Source organism: Anguilla rostrata, chromosome 8 (genome assembly GCF_018555375.3).
Source record: "Anguilla rostrata isolate EN2019 chromosome 8, ASM1855537v3, whole genome shotgun sequence".
Classification (NCBI taxonomy): Eukaryota; Metazoa; Chordata; class Actinopteri; order Anguilliformes; family Anguillidae; genus Anguilla; species Anguilla rostrata.
Window position 1 is genome coordinate 30,970,852 of NC_057940.1, and position 24,225 is coordinate 30,995,076.

The 24,225-nt window shown below is 41.8% G+C and overlaps 1 protein-coding gene across 19 annotated transcripts in view; it reads left to right on the top strand.

Moving 5' to 3' along the window:
- The window catches only part of adgrb2 (adhesion G protein-coupled receptor B2), a 261,515-nt gene that overhangs the window by 98,613 nt on the left and 138,677 nt on the right, over positions 1–24,225 (top strand). For 15 of the 19 annotated variants that reach the window (XR_010331918.1, XR_010331919.1, XM_064347657.1 and 12 more), the window contains exons 3-5: positions 14,773–14,853; positions 16,228–16,413; positions 23,183–23,347. Coding sequence is in view for 17 of the 19 variants with exons in the window: in XM_064347657.1 (XP_064203727.1) it covers positions 14,773–14,853; positions 16,228–16,413; positions 23,183–23,347 (432 nt within the window). In the remaining 2 variants the exon portion in view is untranslated. The remainder of the gene's footprint in view (positions 1–14,772; positions 14,854–16,227; positions 16,414–23,182; positions 23,348–24,225) is intronic. The other 4 variants (XM_064347669.1, XM_064347671.1, XM_064347656.1 and 1 more) reach the window with 3 other exon arrangements.

Below are 24,225 nucleotides of genomic sequence, written 5' to 3' on the forward strand. Positions count from 1 at the left end.
TAATAATAGCAGGGCCAACATACAGTGCGCTGTATAATGTTTTGGATGTTTTATTATTATTATTATTATTATTATTATTATTATTGTTATTGTTGTTACATGAGACTGTAATTATGAACAGTTTTATTTAATTATTTATTGTCCTTTTTTAACTTGGCTGTGAACTGAGCTTTCAATTTAGCATAGAGTATAAGTATATTATCACTGTTCCTTACAGAGTCATTACTGTTCATAAGGTAATCTGCAATCACGGTTCCATTTGGACTAACACTGATGAGAAATGTATTTGGTTCTCACGTCAACTTTGACCATTTGGTTAGTTTATAGTTTTTAGATTATAACTTTAACAATCTTTAATCATTTTGAATGGGAAAACTAATTGCATTCGCAGTCTCTGCGTGTGTCCTTTGTTCATATTCTGACAAATGCAGTTCTAAGTTTGTCATTTGTCATTATTATGTATATTTCCTTTGGCTTCCTTTGCTGTGGGGGTGCTGATCATCTCCGGCTTGCTTGCTCCGTGTTCAGTTCTCAGAGGGGTTCGACCGGGATCAGAGTGAATTGACTGAGAGGCCTGGTGCCTCACAGCAGGCACAGGCCGCACGTTATTTTTACACCTGTCAGGTAGAGCTCTGCGGATTCTGTGACTCCAGGCGGGTTGCCGTGGAGTCTGTGACCACAGAGAGAATGTCATTGAATCTAGGGCAGCATCACTGAGCCTTTGATCAAACTCCTCCTCCCTTTCTCCATCAGCCTGAGCTTTTCTCTGAACCTCAGAAGTCTTTTTGATCAGTCTATCTCAACCCTTATTCCCTCCTTCTATCTCCTTCCCCTTTCTTTCTTTCTGTCTTTCTTTCGGTGTTGTTAAACGGCCTAGAACATACCAGAGAGGACATGTACAATTTCTGGCACTGCTGATGTTCTAGCAAGCCTTGAAATTCTTCAAAGAGGGATAGTAGGTTTATTTTGGTAATGGATTTTATATCATTTCTATCTTACACCCACAGTGTGTTTTGGAACTATTGGTTCCTTTAGCAATTTGGCAAACAGTCTTGCTGTGTTCACATTTATCCATTACCATATTTTTACACATAAGATGCAATTCATGGAGTAAAAATATATGCAAATAACATTTCTTGTACTGTCAGTAGATTTTTTTTGTTTCAAATTATGCTTTGATTTATATCTTAATGACAATCAATGCAGAAATATTATTTATCATTAGAATTTTTACCTTGAAGTAAACACTAAGAGGTCAGCTGCAGTGCTGAATTACAGTTGTTGGATAGGACATGCAGGTGATACAGGAAGTATAGATAATAAGTGGATATGGCCGTTCAGGATGGGTACCCAGGTGGTCTTTCCTGAGCCAAACAGATCTAGCCAGGAAGATATTTCTGAAGGGTAGGCAACAAGACCTTAACTGGCTATAGGGAAGTCACTTGTGTTACAGTACATTTAAAAAGTGTGTGCCTTTTAAAAAAAAATCAGTCCACAGTCATCCATGACAGATACAAATGCACAATGCAATTACAGTTTTTGGATCTTATAATATAAATGCTCAAATGGTCTCCTCATTTTGTGATAAGTTAATGATGTGATACAGATGATGATGTGCCTACAGAGCGGCAGTCTACACTTTACAAGGTTGGAAAAGTGAGAGCAAGTGCATAGATATAAAAGATAGGGCTTTGAGAGAACTAACCCTAGACTTTCATTCGTCAGCTAGCTCATTAACAAGCAAGGAACTAAAAATAAATTTAAAAAAACCTGGCTGACCAACTGCACTCAATCAAATTATAGTTAATTTTGAATAGTACATTTTTACAATGGAATTGTCAGAATTGGTCTAGCTAAAGTGTAAAGGAGATTGCGAATGCTCCTGGAAACCAATGGCAGAGACAAACAATGAACCTGAAATAAATGAGGGATTCTAATGATGATATATGGAACATTTCCAAGCTCACATATATCAGTACACAGGCATAATAACAAATCCATTGGTCCATCCAACCTCAGCAAACCTCATCAAAGGAAGACAAGCTAGTGTGTTACTGGGTAACAATCAGCTGACAGAAAATACATTATTAGATTGATGGTGCTCCCATTTACCTTGCTTTTACCTGATAACACATCCTCATCTGTTTTCCTTGGTGTGTCGACAGATTTTGAAAATGTATGCAGTCATTTATTTATTTTTTTATCAGAATATCAACCCATTGATGCAGTCATCTCTACAGCTAACAGTACATTTATCATTTGCCTAGCAGGTGTCCTTATCCAGATTTAATCACAGAGCTAACAATGTTTGTTTACATATTCCATAGCCACATTTATTTTACTATGCAATTCATGGTAAATGCCTTCCTCAATGGGATATTGACAGTGCCCTACCTACTGAATGATTTGCAACCTCTGAGTTACAAACCCAGTTCCACTACACCGCTCCCTATTTTGCGTGGGCATCATCAAAATGCTAATATCGCTGAAACACCATACAGTAACTGTAGCCATATAGAATATTCTGTTTACAAGGAAACACATTTCTGTGGTAAGAAATATGGGCCTGTTATGCCTTGCTGGAAAGATGCCACTGCAAGCAGTGTGATGCCACCAACGTTGTGCGGTCTGGCCAACATGGCAACTCACAAATCACAAAATATATAATTGACTTTTGGGAAAGTGGATGATACAGGTGATAACAGCAGGGACAAGTGATAACAGCAGGTACAGGCCATGCAGGATATGCAGGTGATATAGGAAGCACAGATAATAAGTAGGTATGTCCGTTCAGGATGGGTATCAGCAGATCTGTCCTGAGCCAAATTGATCTAGCTGGGAAGATATTTCTGAAGGGAAGGCAACAAGACCCTAACAGGCTAAAGGAGAGTTGCTTATGTTACAATGCATTTAAAAAGTGTGTGTGATTTAAAAAAAATCTAGTTCACAGTCATCCATGACAGATACAACTGCACATGCACGGCTCCATTTCCCAGGCAGACGAACGTGGACTTATACTGTATTTACCCAGCCAGTATACGCATTACTTTTACACGCTACTAGAATATGCTCGTACACCTCATCACACTAAAGCACTGGAACATGCACACAGTTCTTCACAGCCCCCTTCCCAAAAACACACACACAGGCACACACGCATGCATGCACACACACAAGCGTGTGCAGTGCACATTCAGAAGTCCCTCCCCACCTTCCACACTGAATGGAAGAGGCAGCGGAGTCCGTGGGCACCTCAGCCCCAGGTTAGATTACTCCTCTCATCTCCCTACCTGCTTGGCTCCCGCTGACAGGGCGCAAAGGATTGTTAACCAGTTTGAAGCCACAGAGGACCTTATGATTTATTACCCTCTGCAAGGTGTGATTGCCTTCCTCCTCTCCTGTCTGAAAGGCAGTGTCTCCGTGACAGCGTTGCCATAGCAGCGTCTCAGCAGCAGGTCCTTACACCTCACGCCTCCCATTGGAGGATCGCAACCCCGATTGCCCTCCCCGATCCCCCAAAAACCCTAGCCCCCCACCCATACTCAGTTCTCTCACCAGTTCCCCTGAGAGTGACAGCACCCCGTCCCCGCCCCTCCCACGCTGAGACAGGGGAGGAAGTTAATTGGATCTCGGATCGATCGATGAGCCCCAGAGCTGTCCGGGCAGCAGGATAACCTCAGTGCTTTCTCCAGGAATGAGCCCTTGGGGAAGGGAGGGGAAAAAAAAAACAGAGCACTTTTCTCTGACAAGGGCCAATTGATCCCCAAATAGCGTAGCCACATAACACCATGTCTGCAAAAACACTGGATGGTTGTGGCCTGTCATAGGCTATAGAGGAGAGGAGAAGTCAACATAAACCAATGTCCAAGCCTACAGGCGGATGTCCTCTGATGCTAGTGGTTGCTAACAAGTGGACTTAGTATGTGGACTTAAATTCCAACAGTTTTTGATTACCAACCTGATTTGCTCTGGTACAGTAAGTGTCTACACAGTACATACCATTAGAAAATTATGTTTTCTAGAGGGGTGCCAAATTTGGACTGCCAAATGCCAATGCAGAATATATCACAAATGTGATTGGTGAAACACTCTTAATATGTCTAAGTATATCAAAAAGTCTTTTAAAGAGGTGCTAAAGTGATACCTTCCTAATTTTGCAAGTCAAATATACAGCATGGTGTCACAAAGACAGTGACTTGTGGTTAGTTGCTCTTAAATTGGTTTCAGATTTATTGTGCGACAAGAGTTCCTTGGATGGTGAACATGTTAGTTTGTTGTCAGATACAGACTAGCAGGTCCTGGACACTTGTGGTAGATTTTCATAAAACTCTCCCCTACAAGCAATGCCAATGCGATGTCATCCTGCTCCTTATTGACTCAGTCCTTTGACAAGTTGATGTTTCCATTTTGGGTTTATACCCATAATGCTCCTGGGCGTGGGTTTTTGCAGATAGATGGATGTCATTGCCACAGACCCAGGGCCCTGACCTTGCCAGCACTGGACAGGCACATGATGAGGGCTCTTTCTTTTCCTCCTGTCGAATCTCCCAGGGTCCTATTACGCAGCCCGGCAGAGCGATCCAAATAGCTTCCCCTTATACATTTATTAACTGAAACATGAAGGGAATTGGAGGAAGATATTTCTGTCCAGTTGCCCTGTTGACACGGGCTAACAACCTCCAGAGACACAGCTATAGCGCTCAGTCACACACTCTGTCTGTCTCTCTGTCTCTCTCTCTCTCTCTCACACACACACATGCACACACACGTGCATGAACACACGCACACACACAGACACAGACACAGACACACACACACACACACACACACACACACACTTTATTCACTGCTCATTACCAGTCAAAGTCACAGCACAGGATCTCATGCTAATGTCATTCAGATGCATGCAGTGGCATCTTTCCTTCATAGCTCTCACACACACAGAGCATCACTGCGGAACTCACACTGCTGTGCCCTGTCATTTTGGGAAAATTGGCTGTGACACACAAACACTCTTCCTCAGCCACACACATTTTTGGGCACATTCTGAAAGCTGAAGGACGTAGATCCTCCGTGACAGGACAGGACGAGAAGAAATGCTGTCCTCCATGTCTCCAACAGCTACACAAGCAAGCAAGCACACATACAGTACACGCATGCACGTGCATGTACGAACAAAAGAATGGACACACACACACACACACACACAGAGTCGCATGCAACCACACAGGTTTAAATATTAGACACACATGAGTTCTTACACTCCCCAGAGGGGCCAAATAATTTGCCACTAACCCTCCAACATTTGCACATGCACCAACTCCAGCCTATAAAACCATGCTAAATGCCCATCACCCAGCATAAATATGAACATGTATTTAGTACATTTGAAAAAAGCACATTTTAATTTTAAAGAAAATTAAATTACAATTAATGGCTTTTTCCATTAAGAAAAATACCATTTCAGTGTTTGTATTTTTGACTGCTAAAAAGCTTAAAACCTTTTTTAAATAAGCAAAAAAATAAAAATGCATTTGTGTTGTGTCAACATTTTAGGTCATATAATTATTTTAAACTTTGGTACTAGCTTTTGTGATGTCGTTACTCTGATGAAAATTATTCATGGGAGAACCTACAAAAAACTGTAAATCAGTTAAACAGTTTCCCTGAAATAAAAATAAAAAAAACAAATGAAAGTTTTTTAAATTTTTTTATTTAAATTCTGTACATAATTATGATGCATGAGTATGTTGCATCAGTGAAGAGGTAAAGACACCTCAAATACCTCTAGAGCCTCATCTGAGCTCCTGGCGCAGTATGATGCCTGAAACCATTGGAGTGGTGTCGGAATTCAGTTCCCTTCCTTGAAAATTAGTTAGTTATAAAAGTATAAAAGGGATATTTGTGCTCCATATTTTTTAAATCAGTTCGGTAATTGCTCCCATAACCAGCAAAGAAAAAACTATGAGGTAGGAACCATTCATTAATTGTAGTATGAAATATTAATTATTTCATTTCTGCATTTAAAAAAATAACAAACTTAATCCATTGCTTGTGTGGTACACTAGTGAAGTTTTTTTTATAAATAGCTGAAGGGTTGTTTTTGTGTGAGTGGCCAGTATTCATAAAATTGAACTCTATTGTTTGTCATTGTTCTGGGTCCGTCAGTTTGATGTGTGTGTGTGTGTGTGTGTGTGTACGTGCGTGTGCTTCTCGTGCACTTAAATGGGAAGAGAAAAACAGACATAAAGGGAAAGCTGAAGAAATGGTAAACATGACCAAAGAAGACTCCCTTCATATTCACATTCACATTCTCTTTTGACAAGCCTGGAGGCAATTACACACATTAGTCTCACATTGGTAATGATTAGGCATATAGCAAAATAGCATCACATAATGTTTCATGAGTGAATGGTGATAAATACATGCAATTTTAGGCCTCAGATATCTTTTGTTTAAGTGTATGATGATTGTGACTTAGTCTAAGACAGTGGTCTCCAACCCTGGTCCTGGAGAGCTACAGGGTCTGCTGGTTTTCATAGTGACTCTTCATGAATCAATTAGAGCAGCTGATTACACAGTTAACTGAACTCACCTGGTGTCTTGGGTCTAAATTTGGTGCTGATTTTAAGGTGAAAACAAAAACCAGCAGACCCTGTAGCTCTCTAGGACCTGGGTTGGAGACCACTGGTCTAAGGTATTAGAAGATAAAATTAATAATCGTAATTCACATAAAGGCTTTTCAGTGCTTCAGCAAAATGAATCATCGTGTCAGCGATAAATACATTTGTTTACTCACATAAATAAATGAAATGGAAAGATATGAAATAAATTGTAGCCTACAATGCAATGCAGTAGAATCTACAATGCAATACAGTATGAAGTATGCACAGTAAATGAACCAACAACTGTGTGTGTGTGCACGTGTGTAATGAAAAATGAGAATTATCTTTAGTTTTGGTTGAGGCAGAAGCTATGTAGCTATGAAGGACTGAAGAAAACCTAGCTGGTGCCTACCATAACTTACCAAATTCATTATAAATGATGATTACATAATTAACCTATCATTAACCAATGCATTGAAAAATAAATTGGAAAATGGATTTCAATTTTATGTGATATTCTCATGCAATACATTTGTATTAAAATTTGGCACACCTGACTTTACTAATTAGCAGAGTGCTTTGGAGCTAGGGTTGGAGTGAAAACCTACAAGATGGTAGGAACAGGGTTGGTTACTACTGCCATATAACATAACATTGACCATGACATTTATTTTTCCTTTTTGTATAGCCATTTCCGTGAATAAAATCACGTTTATTATTATTATTATTATTATTTTCTGTTAAAAACATTTCATTCATATCCAGGGAGATAGCCAACTACTTGCAAGTTAGATGACATGTGTAGCCATTTACTAATATGATCGCATTTCAGGCTGGAAAAATAACCCATTAAACCAAATTGCTGAGTTGTCTTAGAATCTTCATCGCCAAAGACTGTGGCAAGGCTGGCAACGAAACTTTAAGTACGTCACAATGGTTTTAGAATGTCGTTACCTCACCTGGATCATTTTTGCAGCCTGGATCAAAATTGGTGTGACAGCGCCCAAACGAGCTCCTTTGATTGGACAAAAGTGTTCTCTGATCTCTGAACAGTGCCCGCCCCTGGCTCTACAGATGCACAAATGAGTTTGCTCCATTTCACTGAGATACTATGTGGTGCAAAAGTGAGAGCGCGTGGAACTTGTCATTTGTGACTCGTAGCAGTTGTAGTTACTGACTTGTGTTTGTGCTAGAAAAATATCCAAGAAAAAAAAAATGTATTTGTGAGAAAATATTCTACAGGTGTGCAACTCTCATTGCATGAATTCACATACTGATTTGCGGATGTGCAAATTTTGTCCACGACTTCACCTTTTTTTGATACAGGTGTGTGAATGTGTTTTCCACCATATTCACTGCAGCAACTGTAGCAAAAATGTGAGCGTGAGTTTCTTAATTTGTGATTCGTAGAATAGGATTTGTGTACCTGCAATGAAGAATTTGAGAAGGTGCAACTGTTGTGTTGTATGTGTGGGAGATAAAAAAAATTCTACAAGTTTGCAACTCCTAAAGCATTTTTCTCTGTGACTACAAATTCCACTGTCATAGGTGCTCAGTTGTTTTGCTCCAATAATACCTTCATGTTGGACTGTGTTGGGAAACCGGAGCACCCGGAGGAAACCCATGCAGACACGGGTAAAACTAGCAAACTCCGTGCTGCCCATGTTCAATTTATTTTACTCTATAAAAGTAAAAAAAAGCTAGCAGCTTTGGTTTGTGACTGTGTTTAACAAAAGAAAACAGCATTCAGATTATTCTGTAGCTGAATGTAAATATGCGTATTTTCTGTTTTGTGACACCACTTTGGGCATAGAGCATATTGAACCCTGGTCTATGAAGGCCCCAGCTTTAGCACTGCCCAAAGCTCTAAATTTAAGTTAGTTCACTCAGCATCAATGTGGATGAACCACTTCATCACCTCTTCCCATTTGACATTTTTGTCGTTTAGGGTTCTATTTTCCAGCCGGTGCATGGTGTTGCGAGCCGTCACACTGGAAAAATAGGTATTTTCTTTGTGGATTTTGACGTACCTGAGTAATTTTCTGACTCTCCGCGTGCCAAAGTGCTGCGGGGGGCGTGTCAGTCGAGATCAAGGAGCGGACTGCAATTTTGATGCCGCCCATTGCAATTTCCTGGTCTGTCTGGCGTGAGATCCACGCCCTCACCACTCGCCTGCTCAGACCAGGTCGACAGTGTAATTCACAGCCCAGTGTAGGGTGGATTGCAAATTTTGGGGCTTTCCCATGCAATGTGCACATGATCACAGCCTATTCATAAGCCAGTTAATGATTTTCATGGATCATATGCTGTCCAATTTGACTTTGATATGAATCCCACAAGCAGGAAAAACGCACATTTTGCATTTATTGTTCATTGTCTTTTAAAAAAAATTTTATCATTTAAATTCTGGCATTTATTTCTGTTTTTAATAGATTACGGCTGTTCTTATACTGCACTGTGGTCCCAGGGGTACTTTACTCTGTTCTTTTTCTTACACCCGCCTGGAATGAGAAGAATGACAATAAACACTACTTGAACAATCTTTTAATTTGAATTATGTGCCTGTAGTTAAAACTAGTGTTGGCACGATGCACCAAGAACAACATTCACATGAATATTTCCAAAAAATTTATCTTTATAAAAGATTAACAATTGACTAATTTGGCTGGTTAAACCTACATATGTATCAGGCCTAATATAAAAGTGGCTATGATTGAGTGATTTTTGCATGATGCTCCTGCAAATTAAGGATGCCATTTGTGGTGACAATTCAACAAAGATTTCACAAATCACTCAGGAGAAGGATTAGCTTGTTTAGTGAGACAGAAAAAAGCTCTGTTATATTTCTGTGATTTCTTTGGTCATATATCTATTTGGATGACTATTCTTTATTTCAATTTGTAGGCATAATGGAGTACATAATTGTTCACCGCAGGTGCAGAAGGTATAAAACCCGTATTTTTAAGCGTTGACTTACTGTACCGTATGTGACCTGACTAAAGAGTGCCATACTCTGCTGCAGGATAGGCTTAGCTGATATTGAAGGCAACATAGCAGGCTTCTGCATGCTCTTGTTGCGCTCAAAGTAACAGCAGTCCTTGCCTTTCTGCCCACTGGTTCGTTCCCGCATGCTATCAGTTTGGTGGCTGGTGTGGGCCAGAGCACTGTCAGTTTGGCTATTCATGCAGTTTGTTCAAGTCTAGTCCAACATGCCAGTGAATACATTGCATATGTACAACACTTGCGCAAGATGGGCATAAACTAGCTAGTTTTCCATAAGCTAACAAACATACTGTATCTCTAACTCAATTACACTGATGTCTGCTCTAGCTAGCCAGCTCATACATGGCAAATGAAGGAGGTGTGTTGACGAACGCATCAAAAGTGGGAGTTAAATAGTAATAAATAAACAAATCCCTCTAATTATAGACCTATCCAAGGCTTATTTACAAATATTTACTCTAAGATCAGGCTGCAGTTTTAAGTGATTTACAAATGGAGAGTGAAACCCATTTCATAACATGAAAAGATGTAGACTGCTCATTGTAAGCTACAAAACCATTAGTAGGCTGGTCTATGCTTCGCACAGTCCTGGCTATAGTCATCAATATTCTGTTTTTTATGAGTTAAGACAATTTTGGTGAATGGATTAACTTGTATTTGTGATTTTTGTTTATTTATTTAAATTTAGCCAAATGCTTGATTAGTCAAAATGTTTCAGTATAATATCAATGCATAATGTTGCTAGGTGAAATTCTTTGTCAGCAGTTATATGTGGTCTTTTAAATATATAAATAAACAAGTATCTATATCAGTTATTCAGTATATGGTGGACTAAATTTCACTAGGATATCCGACCCCATACTCAAAAAAATTAATCATTGGATTTACTTTATGGAATATGGATAGTGGTTTTCATGCAGTAGTTTTAGGTATAGGCCAAAGTTTAATTTTTTTTGCGATTTTAGATATTATTAGAGTAACACTATATATTTGTAGACCACTAAAATTGGCAGCATGATCTTAAATGGAGTGAAAAGAGGTCATTTAATTGGCTATGAGTGAATTCACACCCACTGATAGTATATTCATCACAATTCAGCCAATTTTCAACCTGTGAAATGTGCTATGAGCTGTGTGCTCGTCACTTCTAGTCATAAAAATACCAACGTTCAGTAGCCACGCCCACTGCACCCGTACATCACGCCATTGGCTGCGTCCTGCAACATTGATTCCGGAAAATAGAGTCCTTAGAGTTGATTCTGACAGATTCCAGAAGCACACACAATCCCCCGGTAATGGATATTGTAATAGGGATATTTGTCTGCTGTAGGGATGGTTAAGAATGCATTTGGCCTGGAAGGGACATGGCTGGTCATTTTCGTAATGTTTGATCAGTAGCTTAAATCACTCAAATGTTCATTGAAGGTTTGTTGATTGATCAAATTGAACAGATTGCACATGGTGGGCTATATCCTTTACCACATGCTTCCAGGAGTACTTGTCTGGTGTGTGCATCACACTGAAAATGAGAAATCATGATAATCCCTGTGATCCAGGCTAGTGCCTGTTCCTTTGCACCTTTAACTGAGCAAGATCCAGGCTCTGCTCAACAAAGAGAGAAATTGGCTCAACTGCTGACTCACCAAATCCTCTTTCTCAGTCTCTTTATTTCTTGGAATTATAAAGGTTTTACTTTACTGTTCCCTACTTAAAGGCCCATTCCATATTCGTCTGGAATTACAGCTACTCTCCAGTCTGAAGGGTGGTTACGATAATAAATTTGCACGGTGATTTAACGGTATGTTCATTCTTGGGCACCATTTGGAGATGTTTACACTGCCTCTCAGCTCATCTTACTGGACTTGCACTGCCATTGACTGGAAGAGCGTTCAGCCGGGGGAAGAGGATTCAAATAAGATGGGTTCCAGAGACTGTTGCATTACACTGGTGCTGATACAAAAGCAGGCCCGTTTGTACAAATCCCCTGAGAGAGGGTGATCTCGACTGTGGCATCAGACAGCGGCTGCGGATCAAAACATCCGACAGAGGGACGACAGTAGCTCCTCCGTTTGAATTCTGATCAGTGAATGCCAGCAAACATCCATATAATAATGTGCACACACAGCCGCTAGCATACTGATAACACAATCTGTACAAATATTGTATTACTGAGATAAAACACAGATAACGTACCCAGACTGTTCTGTCTCTTTTGACCCTTTCAAACAATGCCAATCCCCCACCCCTTCCCCGTGGTCGAGGTTATCTGTAGCAGACGAAGCCCCAGCCCTTTAAAGAATAGCCACGCTATTGATCAGAGTGGATGGATGGAATAGATGCCCGGGCATGCACTTGGTCGAGGCCCAGTGAATAATAAAGATACTGCCAAGCCAGACCAATTAAATCTCTTGAATTTTTACGAACGGCTTTAATTAATTTCCAGTAAAGGAACGAGAGCGAGAAACGAAGAGAGGAGAGTGGATTGCTCACCCCTTGCTTGCTGCAGAAAAAAGCTTTATGAGCGTCACTCCCTACATGCTTGCGGATGCTCAGAGCATGAAAGTAATGCTCTTTTAACTGCCAGACCGGTTTAAAATTCAGCATGATAAGGCAGGGGTTTTATATGCCAAACCTATTTGGAAGGGTTTTGATATGACAAGCATATTCTACATTATTAGGGATCCACTCTTTGCTGTTTGCAGGTGACCTTTCTGCTTTTCAGAGGGTACGAGGAATATTTATTTATTTATTTATTTATTTATTTATTTATTTCAGGGGAAGGCGTGGGTATTTTAACTATCTGCGAGAATTACAATTCAAAGTATTAGCATTGCAGGGTTTTCTCATCATATCCACCACAGCGAGGTCGCTCGCCAAGTTGTTTGTTACCCGAGCGGCACCTCCTTGGTAAATGAGGCGCGTTCGCCTGCTTTACGAGCCCCAGGGGAGCGATACCGTCACCCTGCGGTGACACGGCGCCTGGAATTAAGATGAAACACACACACCAGCGCGGGCCCTCTGCTTCAAACAAGGTGGAAGTGAAACTGTCGAGGGGCGGGGATTCGGCGGCGTCTGGGGGGATGGGAGAGACGACGTTGTCTTCCTTGACACCGTTGTTGTCTTTTCCGTGACAGCGCATATTAGCGAGAATCGTCTCAACGCGCGTCTGAGCTAACATAATCGTATTAGAGAGGGCCCAGGGGGACCCGGCGTAATCAGACCCGTTTGACAGAGCGAACGCTGGGACTCCCAGGAGTTTGATTGGATGCGCTGTTCAGAGCAAAGCCATAGATTTTTTGTTTTGTTTTGTTTTTTTTTTTCTCCAGTCCTTCTTTCTTCATTCGTTCTTCTTCTTCTTCATCTTGGGGAATTCAGTGTTCAGTATGTAATCACTCTCTGCATTCAAACAGCACTCGTTAAATTGTTTTGGGTTTAAGGGTACGAGTTGCATCAGTAATCCCCCTTGACTATGCCTTTGCCTAAGGGTAATATAGCATTAGAAGCCACTTGCTATTGTCATTACTTCTTCCAGCATTTGTGCCAAACTTGTCACCTACACTTCTAGTGAACAGTCAATATGCAAATGCTGTTGGCTATGAAATCATGCAACCTCGCATTAAGAATAATTATTTTTAAATGAATGAAAGACTCAGAAGGCCATATTGTATAGAATCCCCATATTGTTTCAAATATGTATGCAAATCATATATGAAAATTAATTAAACAACCCTCTCAAACCTCTTTGGTAACATTAATACAACAATCCAGTTATTCTGTTTGAAGCATAGATGGTATCCGTGATTATAAATGTAGTGAAGCTGTAACCCAGTGAGGTAAATAACTAACCCACCACCACACAGAATGAGGTATTACCGATCACTCTGGAATATGGCTCCAGTAATTTTAATGTCCACAGGCTTCTACATTTTTTGATGAGCGTTACATTTCATTGCTGCTCTGCATCGATCAGTGTTTGTCCCCCAGAATGTACTTGTGTGTAACAGTCTTTTTGAGTGGTGGGATGAGCTTCTGAAAGGGCTATGAAATCTTAATATGAAAACATAACAGTTTTTTTTTATGATCAGGAGGAACATCATCCATAGATTACATTCAGGACAGCCCTGACTCCTCCTGCTGTACCAACCTGCCTTTGTACTAATCATGTAAAATGGAAATGTCACAAGGTTTAAGAACCTGTTCCTACCGCCCAGTTAGCAGCCATCTCTCTCTCATTTCCCAGTGCCCAGGACCACCCATCCTCACAAATAGCTCATCAGCTGCCATACAGGTTGTGTTCTCAACAATTCAGGCACATGTTAGGCAAATACAGTGTAGTAGCAAGTTGTTGTTGTAGTTTTTTTTCTTCTTCTTCTGCTTTATGGTAAAAGTTAGTTGTCAGTAGAAGTTAAAGTAGCAGTAGTCATAAAAATTTTAATGCTAAATGCTTGTGGGTTGTTCTCAAAAACTTTTTTTCTCCCCCTCAACATCCATTAACAGTAAACAGCGTTGTAATTTTCAACACTTATGTGTGTGCCTGAAAGTGTTTGTTCTATTTCTGTTTTGTAGGTCCTTTCTGCGCTGTTTGTCCATTTAAAGTCACATCCTCTTTTCATGCCTTTTCATATTGAAATAAGGACTTTTTTTTCTTTGTTTTTCAATAAACTTATTAAACATTAATGGCACCTTCATTTTAAATGAACAATTCAAGCTAAAGTGGCTACAGCTGCCCTTTCATGATAAGGCGCACAATTTATGTTCCCTGTTATGACATCTCACACTGTGCCAGACAGCTCAGCTACTTTGTTCAGATCTGGATTGGCAGGAAGCAGCATTTCTTTGCAGTACGTTACATGGCTTTATGTATACAGTGGAGCTATTTCATGTGACATCATAGCCTGTCCTCCTGGGATTCAGTAAAGTAAGCAAGATCAGGGTCTGTAAAGAGTGGCAATGCATGTTTCCCCTGGCCTGTACTAACCTTATCCATTATGAGCTACAATTCAGAACTGGCATTGATTCTGTTTTATGAATACTGTGGACTGTGATCTAGTCCGTCCACACACCTTTTTTGAATCCATGGGAAAAAAAGGCTAGCATACTGTTCTTTAGCACTGTAGCATGCGTCTTTGGTCCTCAGTGCATCTTCTGCCTTTGTCTTTGGCAGAACCAGAAGATGATGAACAGAAGGTGAAAACACAGAGACCAAGGTCTGCAGACCAGCCGGGGGTCTTCCAGGCCCAGACAGGTGAGGTTCTGGTCTGACCAACGCCTCTGTTCTCTGCCATTCATTCTCATGCTGCTAAGGTGCTTCTGGGAATTCTGGAAAAGTCTGAATTTTCTCTAGTGCTGGATCAGGTCCATCATGCTCTCTTGACGTGTATGCAGAGTGTGGGTGAGCTCTAACACAATGGTACCTCAGGTGGGGTCTTCTGTTTAAAGGGTTGAAGGCCAAGGCTTCAACCCAGAACCCGTGCTTCTGGGGTCTCCTGTACTTCATGGCCCTTGTGCGACCTCCCAAATGCTTCAGTCAGCTGATTTGGAGCCATTTTGGGAGCACTGTGGTTGACCCGTGTGAATGCATAGTCATGGCCCTCGCCAAGGGCAGACGTCGTAAAAGCATACGCTTCCCGAGACAGCTGTCATCTTCAGTTACATTCTCCTCCACCCCATACCCCTCCCGCCGAAAAAGGCTTTGCTCTGCACATCTCTCGTGTTAATTAAATCCTTTCTCCAGCATAAATTGACATGGTGCTCGTGAATATCGCCCATCTGACAGACACGTTGGACAGAACACAGCATTGTGACAGGCTCTTTTCTCACATTAACCTATAGATGTAGATGAGGGTGAACATGCGCACTTTTTCCAACACTGTCGTGTTGTATAGGGAGGCAGGTGAGAGTTGCTGCCTAAAACCAATGCAGAACACAATGGCTTACATTCTGTGGGTAGACGGAAAGGCACAAATCTTTTTTAAAGCCACATTTGCGTAATAATAGTTTACAAACACGCGCCACATTGGTGTCTACCAGTGCAGTACATCTAACTTGCACCAGAATGCATTGTCCGGACCCAGCTGGTATTTTTGGTGAGTCTATTTGTCCTTGCTGCCCACTCTCTCCTCTGTTGAGGCCTTTCATATTTCTGTCATATTTAATTTATTGTCTGTATTCAGTTGTCATTTGTCCTTTACCGTGACACACAATTCTATTTCATTGCTATATATTGATTGCTTGATATATATCAATCACAAAATGAACTTGCCAAACTGTATCACTTGTACGTCATAATTAAGGACAAATGTTGATTGAATCATGGCTTGCATCTGTGTTATTACAGTGGCTTACTATTCATTTCCAGTACCTGAGCTCCTCATTGCCTCAGTCTCAAATTTCTTGGAATGTCTGTGCTTTCGGATGCCCCTTGTCAGTCTACCCACCTAGTCTGTCTGGCAAAGTCGTGCGTGTACCACGTCCTCCCCCCTCTTTCCCGCATCCTCGCTTTCCAAATCGCCCTCATCTCTTACCCTCTCAGCCGGCTCAGTCATTTGGCTGGCTCTGCTCTCTCCGCCCTGTCTGGCCATCACTCCCTCTGTCTCACTCTCGCTCCATCCTGGACCAGGTGACCCGGCGGCAGAGGAGTGGTCGCAGTGGAGCGTGTGCTCCCTGACGTGCGGGCAGGGCTTGCAGGTCCGCACGCGCTCCTGCGTCTCCTCCCCCTACGGCACCCTCTGCAGCGGCCCGCTGAGGGAGACGCGCCTCTGCAACAACACCGCCACCTGCCCAGGTGAGCTGCAGCGCAGAGCAGGTACGGAGTGGGTGCCACGGAGACGCAGCACAGCCGCAGCACAGGCACACAGCGCATAAAGCACACAAAACACAGACCTACATCACATACACACATCACAGATGAAGCACAGACCTACAGCACATACACACATCACAGATGAAGCACAGACCTACAGCACATATACACATCACAGATGAAGCACAGACCTACAGCACATACACACATCACAGATGAAGCACAGACCTACAGCACATACACACATCACAGATGAAGCACAGACCTACAGCACATACACACATCACAGATGAAGCACAGACCTACAGCACATACACACATCACAGATGAAGCACAGACCTACATCACATACACACATCACAGATGAAGCACAGACCTACAGCACATACACACATCACAGATGAAGCACAGACTTACAGCACGTACACACAAAACCTACAGCACGTACACATAAAGCACAGATCGACAGCACATACACACAAAGCACATAAATCACAGACCTACAGCACATACACACATCACCGATAAAGCAGTCACAACTTTGCAGTGCAAAGACGCAGCACAGACATGCAGCAATGGCAGCACAGACACTGCAACAACACAACGCAAGCTGCCCAGGCACAGCGCAGACAGTGAACAAAGACACAGAGCCGGCACAAAGTAGAGGTGAAGCTGGGACACAGCATTTATTGGCATACAGCACAGCCATGACACAGTTGCCTGGGTACTGCTGGGCCATGCTGCAGTACAACACTATGGCACACTAATGCCGCATCCCCCACTGCAGATCTCACTGCTCTGGGATGTTTTCAAAAAAATCCTGCAACACTAATGTGGGTAAACCAGGGTAAATGGCAGCGTGCTTTGTTTTTAATGAAAAGTCCCCGTAAAACCTTCCTGATCCACAGTGCACAATGCAGAGAGTTTTTGGCCTAACCCTGGCTTGCTGTTTCCAATCTCAAATTAACAGAGGCTTTGCCAACATACACATCTGCACTGGCTGAAATTCTGATAGAGATGATAACAGGTTGCATCCGCTGCGACAGAATCTTATCCATGGAGGTTTAAAAGTGCATGCAACAGTTTCAACCAATAGGGGTCGGGCATTCTGTTTATAGTCAGTGACCAAGATAATAAATGTCTTCTTGAATCAAGATGTACAAGGGCGCGCCAGTTCCAACCGCATTGTAAACAAAATCTCTTGTGATTCCAGTGCTGCGATTATTACTGGAAATGTTTGAATGGAAATTGCTGGTGTCCTACATTGCAGCATTGCTATATTTGAAATATGGGGGTCTGCGAGCGTCCCTGATGGAAATTCTCCCAGGCAATTTAGTTATTTCTACCGTTTTTTTTTTGCATGTCAGACATATTTGAACTACAGCTCATCATACTTGCAAAAGAAGGATTTGTACACCAAAAGGACCAAGGCCAGAGCAGGATGGACTTTGCGCCATTAAGTGGGCAGATGCATTTTAAATTGCTTTTACTTATTTATTTAATTTGCTGGACTTGGCATTTATGGATGATTTTAGTCGGAGACCGGGCCCGTCTTTATTTGTCAGTGTTTGTTGCAGATGTTGTATTTATGCAAATCATTTACTTCAGTTTGTTTGCGCAAGTGTCTCATTTCCCCTTCAGTGTCATTATTAATTTCCTGCATCGTTTCTTTGATGGAATATCGGTTGCTATGTTCTCTCTCTCTCTCTCACGTCTTCTGTTTATCTTGGCTTCGGGGCAAAAGCAGTTGTTCTGAACTGTGTGTGAGATGATAGGAAAATCAAAATGGACTGTTTCTACGGGCATCTTAACCGCTCATCCGCTCGATTTCCACGGACTCCTTCACCGCAGACCACTTGGGGGAGAAAAAAAAAACGGCTGTGGTTCATATGATTTATTGATCGCTTTACGTTCATGAACCTGTTTGTACAAGCTGAGAGGAATGCGCTGCTCTGCGTGTCTGTTGGATAATAACGGAGTGAGCAAAAAGACCATGGTGTTGGTTGCTCAGGACTGCTTCCATGAGTCCAAATAAATGTGCAGACCGTTGGTGTGTTAAATGTCAGAACTCCAGGTCATTTCATAACTTTTGGGATTTGTGTCGTCTAGAGAGTTTATAAATAGTAAACACTGAAATAAAATTAGCACTTTGCAATAGCTGGTGAAAATTCGCTGATCTGCTCGCTGCAGTGAGTGAATGTCAGAGTTGCACCATAGTTGCAGTCCCAGAGTCAGTATATTATGTGATAATATGATTAAAAAGAGGCGCATGTAGTTTATTGACTTGGACAAGGTCTTTGTTCTGAGCCTATTTAGCAGATCCAGTACAGTGCCCTGCATGCGCGTATTCCTATTCTTTTAATATGTATGACGAAGCTTGCGAGCAATTTACACTGACTCCTCTGGTTATTCATAATTCAACAGCAACCTTTAAGCTACTTTATGGTGTGAAACCTTACGGCAGTGACCCCTCTCCGGAGGGAGGCAATTGGAGAGGGGTGGGTAACTAGAGGTACAGCTGCTAAGTGGTCCCTTCTCTCTTGATTTCTGCTCTGTAACTTGGCTCCAGTTCAAACAGAATTGATTAGCGAAAGCAATTATGCTCAAGTTTATTTTGCAAGGAGTTGACTTATTATTCAGAATTGATCATCTGTGCAGGCTGAATTAAGGAGCTGCGCCACTTTAAAAAATCTAGTTACAGTCAATTGGCTTTCTGTCCTAAATGACACCTCCCTTTAACCCGCTCGGCACCGCCCCATCCCCATTCCCCCGTCCTGCCAACTGGTTCATCAATAGCCATTTTCCTGGAAATTAACTCCACAAATGAACGCTTTGTAAACTTTATCTGGCCTAAATGAGGGTTATACAGCTAGCCATCTGCCACGCTTTTTTTTTTTTTTTGGGCACAAGAAGGCAGGGAAATGTAGTCCTAATGCTGTGAATATGCACCTCGTGAGACCTTGGAGCCACATCTACCCAGAACATTTTTGCGCTTGCATATTACATTTTTAAATTGCATCTCGTGGATGTTTGATCAGGTCCAGGCAAGGCCGAGGTCTCCTGTTTACAGCTGACGTTGGTTCAAAAGAAAGCAGATAATGAGGAAACAAGACTTAATCTGATTTCCAATAAAGAAATCTCACAAAAGGTCAAAGTAGTTTTAAAATTAAATTTTGACACATTACAGAATACACCGTGGGATGATTTGATTTATTAAATTAGCGAATCTTGAGTGGTGTGAAACAAAATTAGCCCTGTAATTGTAACTGAGGACTGGCAGATCATGTTAAAGCTGGCTATTAATGCAAATTGCCTACATGTTCAGTGTTTTCCCTTATTCCTCTTGACCATGTACTGTTATGCAGGCCACCTGCTCCATGTGCTCTCTCTTGTAAAATTCTTGCTGAATTCCAGTCATTCATAGGATGGTTGGTATTAGCCTCTTATAAAAATAGCATACACATATCTCCTTTACTTTATTACCTGGTCACACTTGCATGAGGTGTTTTGCCTCCCAAGAGAGAACGTACTGGCAGTAGTTAAATTATTCAGCCATGAGGTGGTGCTACACATCAGCTTAACCCCACTATCAATGCCATAGAGATACATTGAACATAAGATAACTTACATTACTTGTACCCCTTGAAAAGCAGAGTGTCTACCAGTTATCAGGTATTCCAGTTTATCCCCCCTGGCAGTGGAATACCTGATGTAGCTATCCATTTTGACTGAACCAGTTCACCCTCAATCCAGAATGAGAGTGTTTGAGGTTCTCAGAGATGTAGGCCACAGAGCGTGATAACATATGTGGGTCTCCCCCCTTCAGAAGAGGCTGATGAATCTCAGCATCATCAGTATTATTCCGCGGCCCAGGAAACGTGTGGTTTATCATTTCCTCTGCCTGTGGAAACTCCATTTGAATAAAGGCCTGTCAAAGAGGCGGGGTCTGTTTCCTGCCATGGGCGAAGTTGGGAGTAGGAGCCCCACTCAATTAAGAGACAGACAGCTCACCAGAAAATGGCATCTCTCACTCACCATTTGAGCATGTGAGTCCAACATGTCTCCCACTGGATGGAACTTGTCAGTCATACTGGCCACTTCTCCTTTGGCCACGCCTCTCCACTGTATACCAGTCTTATTGGCAAATCAATTATTACATCAAGATCCCCAGATTCCTCCTCAAAACTGATGGGTACTATGCTTCTGCACACCCTGTTTCCCAAAGGATGACTAAAAATCTTCACGTTAGAAAATGTGGACAGAAGTATCTGATTCGTCTCTCCATTAATAACTGTCTCTTTCTCTCACCCCTGCATTTTCCATCACAACACAGACCTGTACCGCCTGTGAGGAGTAGCAGGACTGCTACTTATCCCTTAACTAAACGGATATTAATCTGTTGTTAAATATTTTTGTCTGTACAGTGTGGCACATGGCTTTACATGCAATTTTAATGTGTACTACATTAATTAGACAAACGGCAAACAGAACAGTCATTTACATGTACATTTTGCAAACCAACAGCATAATCCTATTGTTTATGAAAGGCTTACAAATACATTTGGAATACCCAGTTATAATTCAGTGTAATGCCTTTGATGTAAATATGTAATGACTACTGAATCCAAGCTCATATTCCTACAAGTTCATCTCAGGGTAGACTTGCAGCTTATGGATTTATGGGTTTTTTTCTTACAAGCACAATCTACTTCAAGCCTCACAAAATGCTGGCCAACAGTTACTGTAATGTACATCTGCAACTGAGATCAAAGGGTGAGCTTATAACCAGCCCAATTGATTTTTATCATCTTCAGGAACTGAAGTTTCCGTGAAGCAATAGATGTAAGGTCACCTTGTAAACTTTGACTGGAAATGTGACATAAAATGGTTCTGCTTTAGTGAGTTTAAGAGTGACAATTAAGTTTCAGTTGGTAAAGAAAATAAAATCAACGATGCCTGAATGTTTTTGCCCTAACAAAAAAAAAAAAAATTAAATATATTCTTTGTTAATTTTTTTTCTTTTAATCAAGTGGCAACACAAAGAACCTTTTTAAAACTGTGGCTTTTTCCTTTTCTCTCTTCTCTTTCTTCTCTCCCACCCCCTCTCTCTCACACTTTCTCTGGAGCGCTACATTGCCTGTTGTTCAGCAGAGCCCACTTGGATCAATTATTTATCAACATGCATTATGCAGACTACAGCCTTGCTGTACATGGGAAGGGCCTGCATATCTCACTCTCTCTCTCTCTCTCTCTCTCTCTCTCTCAGTCTCTTTCTCTGTTTCCCTCTCTCTCTCTCTTTCTCCGTCTTAATTCTGTATGCCCATAATCTTGAAAATGAAAACCATTTCATACATCAGCGGTGTGACAGAGAGTAGCCAGCGCTACTCTCTCGTCGCCTCTCACTGATCTCCGCGCGTGTCTGATGTTCCGAGCTGTCGCGGAAAACGACGGGCTTGTTTTCTTTTCTTTCTTTTTTTTTTTTTGAGACGGACGGCGGCGGCGGCGGCATCTGCACCTTTTGTTTACTCTACAATGCGCCGCTGCTCCGCGCTGTCTCGCGTTGCTATCGCGCACGGCGGCGGCCTTTCAGGCTCCCCGAAACACCTCCCGGAACGGCTCTTCATCTTCCACCGCCATATCACAGTGCTCCCAGCCATTAGTCTCATCACACCCAGTCCGGAGGGAGAGAAAAAGAAAAGAAAAGAAAAAAAAAAAGAAAAACTCTCTCCTCTGGCTCCATTTCTGCGCCACCTCTTGATCATTCGCTGATGCAGTGCAGAGACAATGCTCTTTGCCGAAGCAAATAGTAAAAGCCTATGCCTGTCTTGGTTTTGCTCGGGTGTTACTTGCTAAGTGGACATGCTGGTGGAATGGTGCACGTGTCTTGAAACATATGTAACAGACATGAGAAAATGTCTGCTGTTATCAAAGTCTGTGAAGTTTTTTTCTTTCCTTTTTTCTTTTTTGTATTACTGAGAAATATATAATATTTTGGAATTCCCAAATTAGCAAGATTCACAGTATACTAATGCAAACGTATATTTTGAAAGGCAGAAAATAGCTGATTTTTTAACAATTGACACTGAAGCGGACATTCCGAGCTTTCCACAGCAGACAGATTTACCAGCATTCTTCTCTCTCAGTGCATCTCTCACAATGCATTTCTATGACATTTTTCAGCATGAAGCCATCCCATTGACACAGAGCTGAGAGTGGCGGAAACACATTGATCTATCATTCATTTGGGGCTGTCTTATTAAAAATATTTGCCTTGAAAATTTAATTTAGTAATTAATGGTCTGCCAATATGACCACCTCCCTCTTTACTCTTGCTCTGTCATTCACCATTCATTATTTCCTCCCAGTCCAGTTCGAATATAAGCCATGGCATCAACATCTCAAATAAGGGTTCGGGGACATAACGGGTGGGGCCGGTGTACGGAAGATGGGTGGGACTATGCACATTTGAAAGGGGCATAAGGAGTGGTTATAATTAGCCTCTTCCCACTTTGTCCATATACTGCATTGTTGTAGCGTATGGATAGAGATGGAGGCCATTTGACCGTACCTGGCACCTTCGCAAATGTGACTCCCTCACCTTCAGGGGGAGGTTACAGCCCCACCGCGGCCATGCGCTACCTCCAGTTACTTTTAGTATTGTGCTTAGCGCAACAGAAGTGAATGGGGGTAACATGTGTCCATGGCCCCACCCCTTTCCCCACTCCATCACACCTCATCCCCATTGGCTCTCTGTACTGTGATATTGTTGCAGTGCATGGGCTGTGGGAAGAGTGGTCTCCGTGGAGCCTGTGTTCGGTCACGTGCGGGAGAGGCTCCCGAAGCCGGACCCGGAGCTGTGTATCCCCTCAGCATGGAAGCGAGGCCTGTGGTGGCCCAGAGGTGCAGTCCAAACTCTGCAATATTGCAGTCTGCCCTGGTTAGTACCATCCCTTGCATTTCTAAGGCTGTATACATGCTCTCTCTCTCTCTCTCTCTCTCTCTCTCTCTTTCCTCTCTCTGTCAGTCTGTCTTCCTCTTGCAACCCACTTTCTGTCTGTCCTGGTCCTTTGTTGTTTTTTTACTCAATTTAGTTTGGAGATACAGCATAGGTTTTTTTTTTCTCCGTTCTGTGATAAATCAGCATTTCCTGCATTGACAAGTTTAGTCATTGCCCAACTAGGATGCACAATAAATCATTTAACTGCCCCATTTCAATATTTTATCAATTGGAACACCCTTCCTCTTGAAAACCGTTAATAGGCTGTCATTCTGTTAAAGACAGGAGAATCACTGCTATTTTTACTTGAGGTGCAGATGAACAGCTTGGAAAGTGTAGAACAGCGGGCTTGATGGACAGTGATTACACCCTGCCAAAGCATAGTACTTCCATTCAGTTAAAAAATAATTCAACCGTATCCTTCTCCAAACGTTAAAATCTGACACTTCAACCTGAGCATGTCCAGCTTTGAGCATTTAAAACTGACACATGAAAGCAACATAATTCAGCCACGTGAAATATTACCGCTTGGAATCAGGCAATAGATGAATGATGATAAAGAATCTAACGCAGATGATTGTGATGCCCTCTGAAGGTGTGGCCCATACAAAAGTGGCCTTGTTACCCAGACCGATCTGCAAGTATCCCTTCCACTTACCAAAATTTATGGTTTAATATTTTTTTTTGTTAAGAATTATCTTTCTTACAGGCAAATGAAAAGGCAAAAATGAGATGATATACTTTGTCAGACATGTAAATATCAGTTAGCCCTCACTTTAGCTGTTCAGCTTCTCTCTGTGAAATGGTCAGCTGTATGC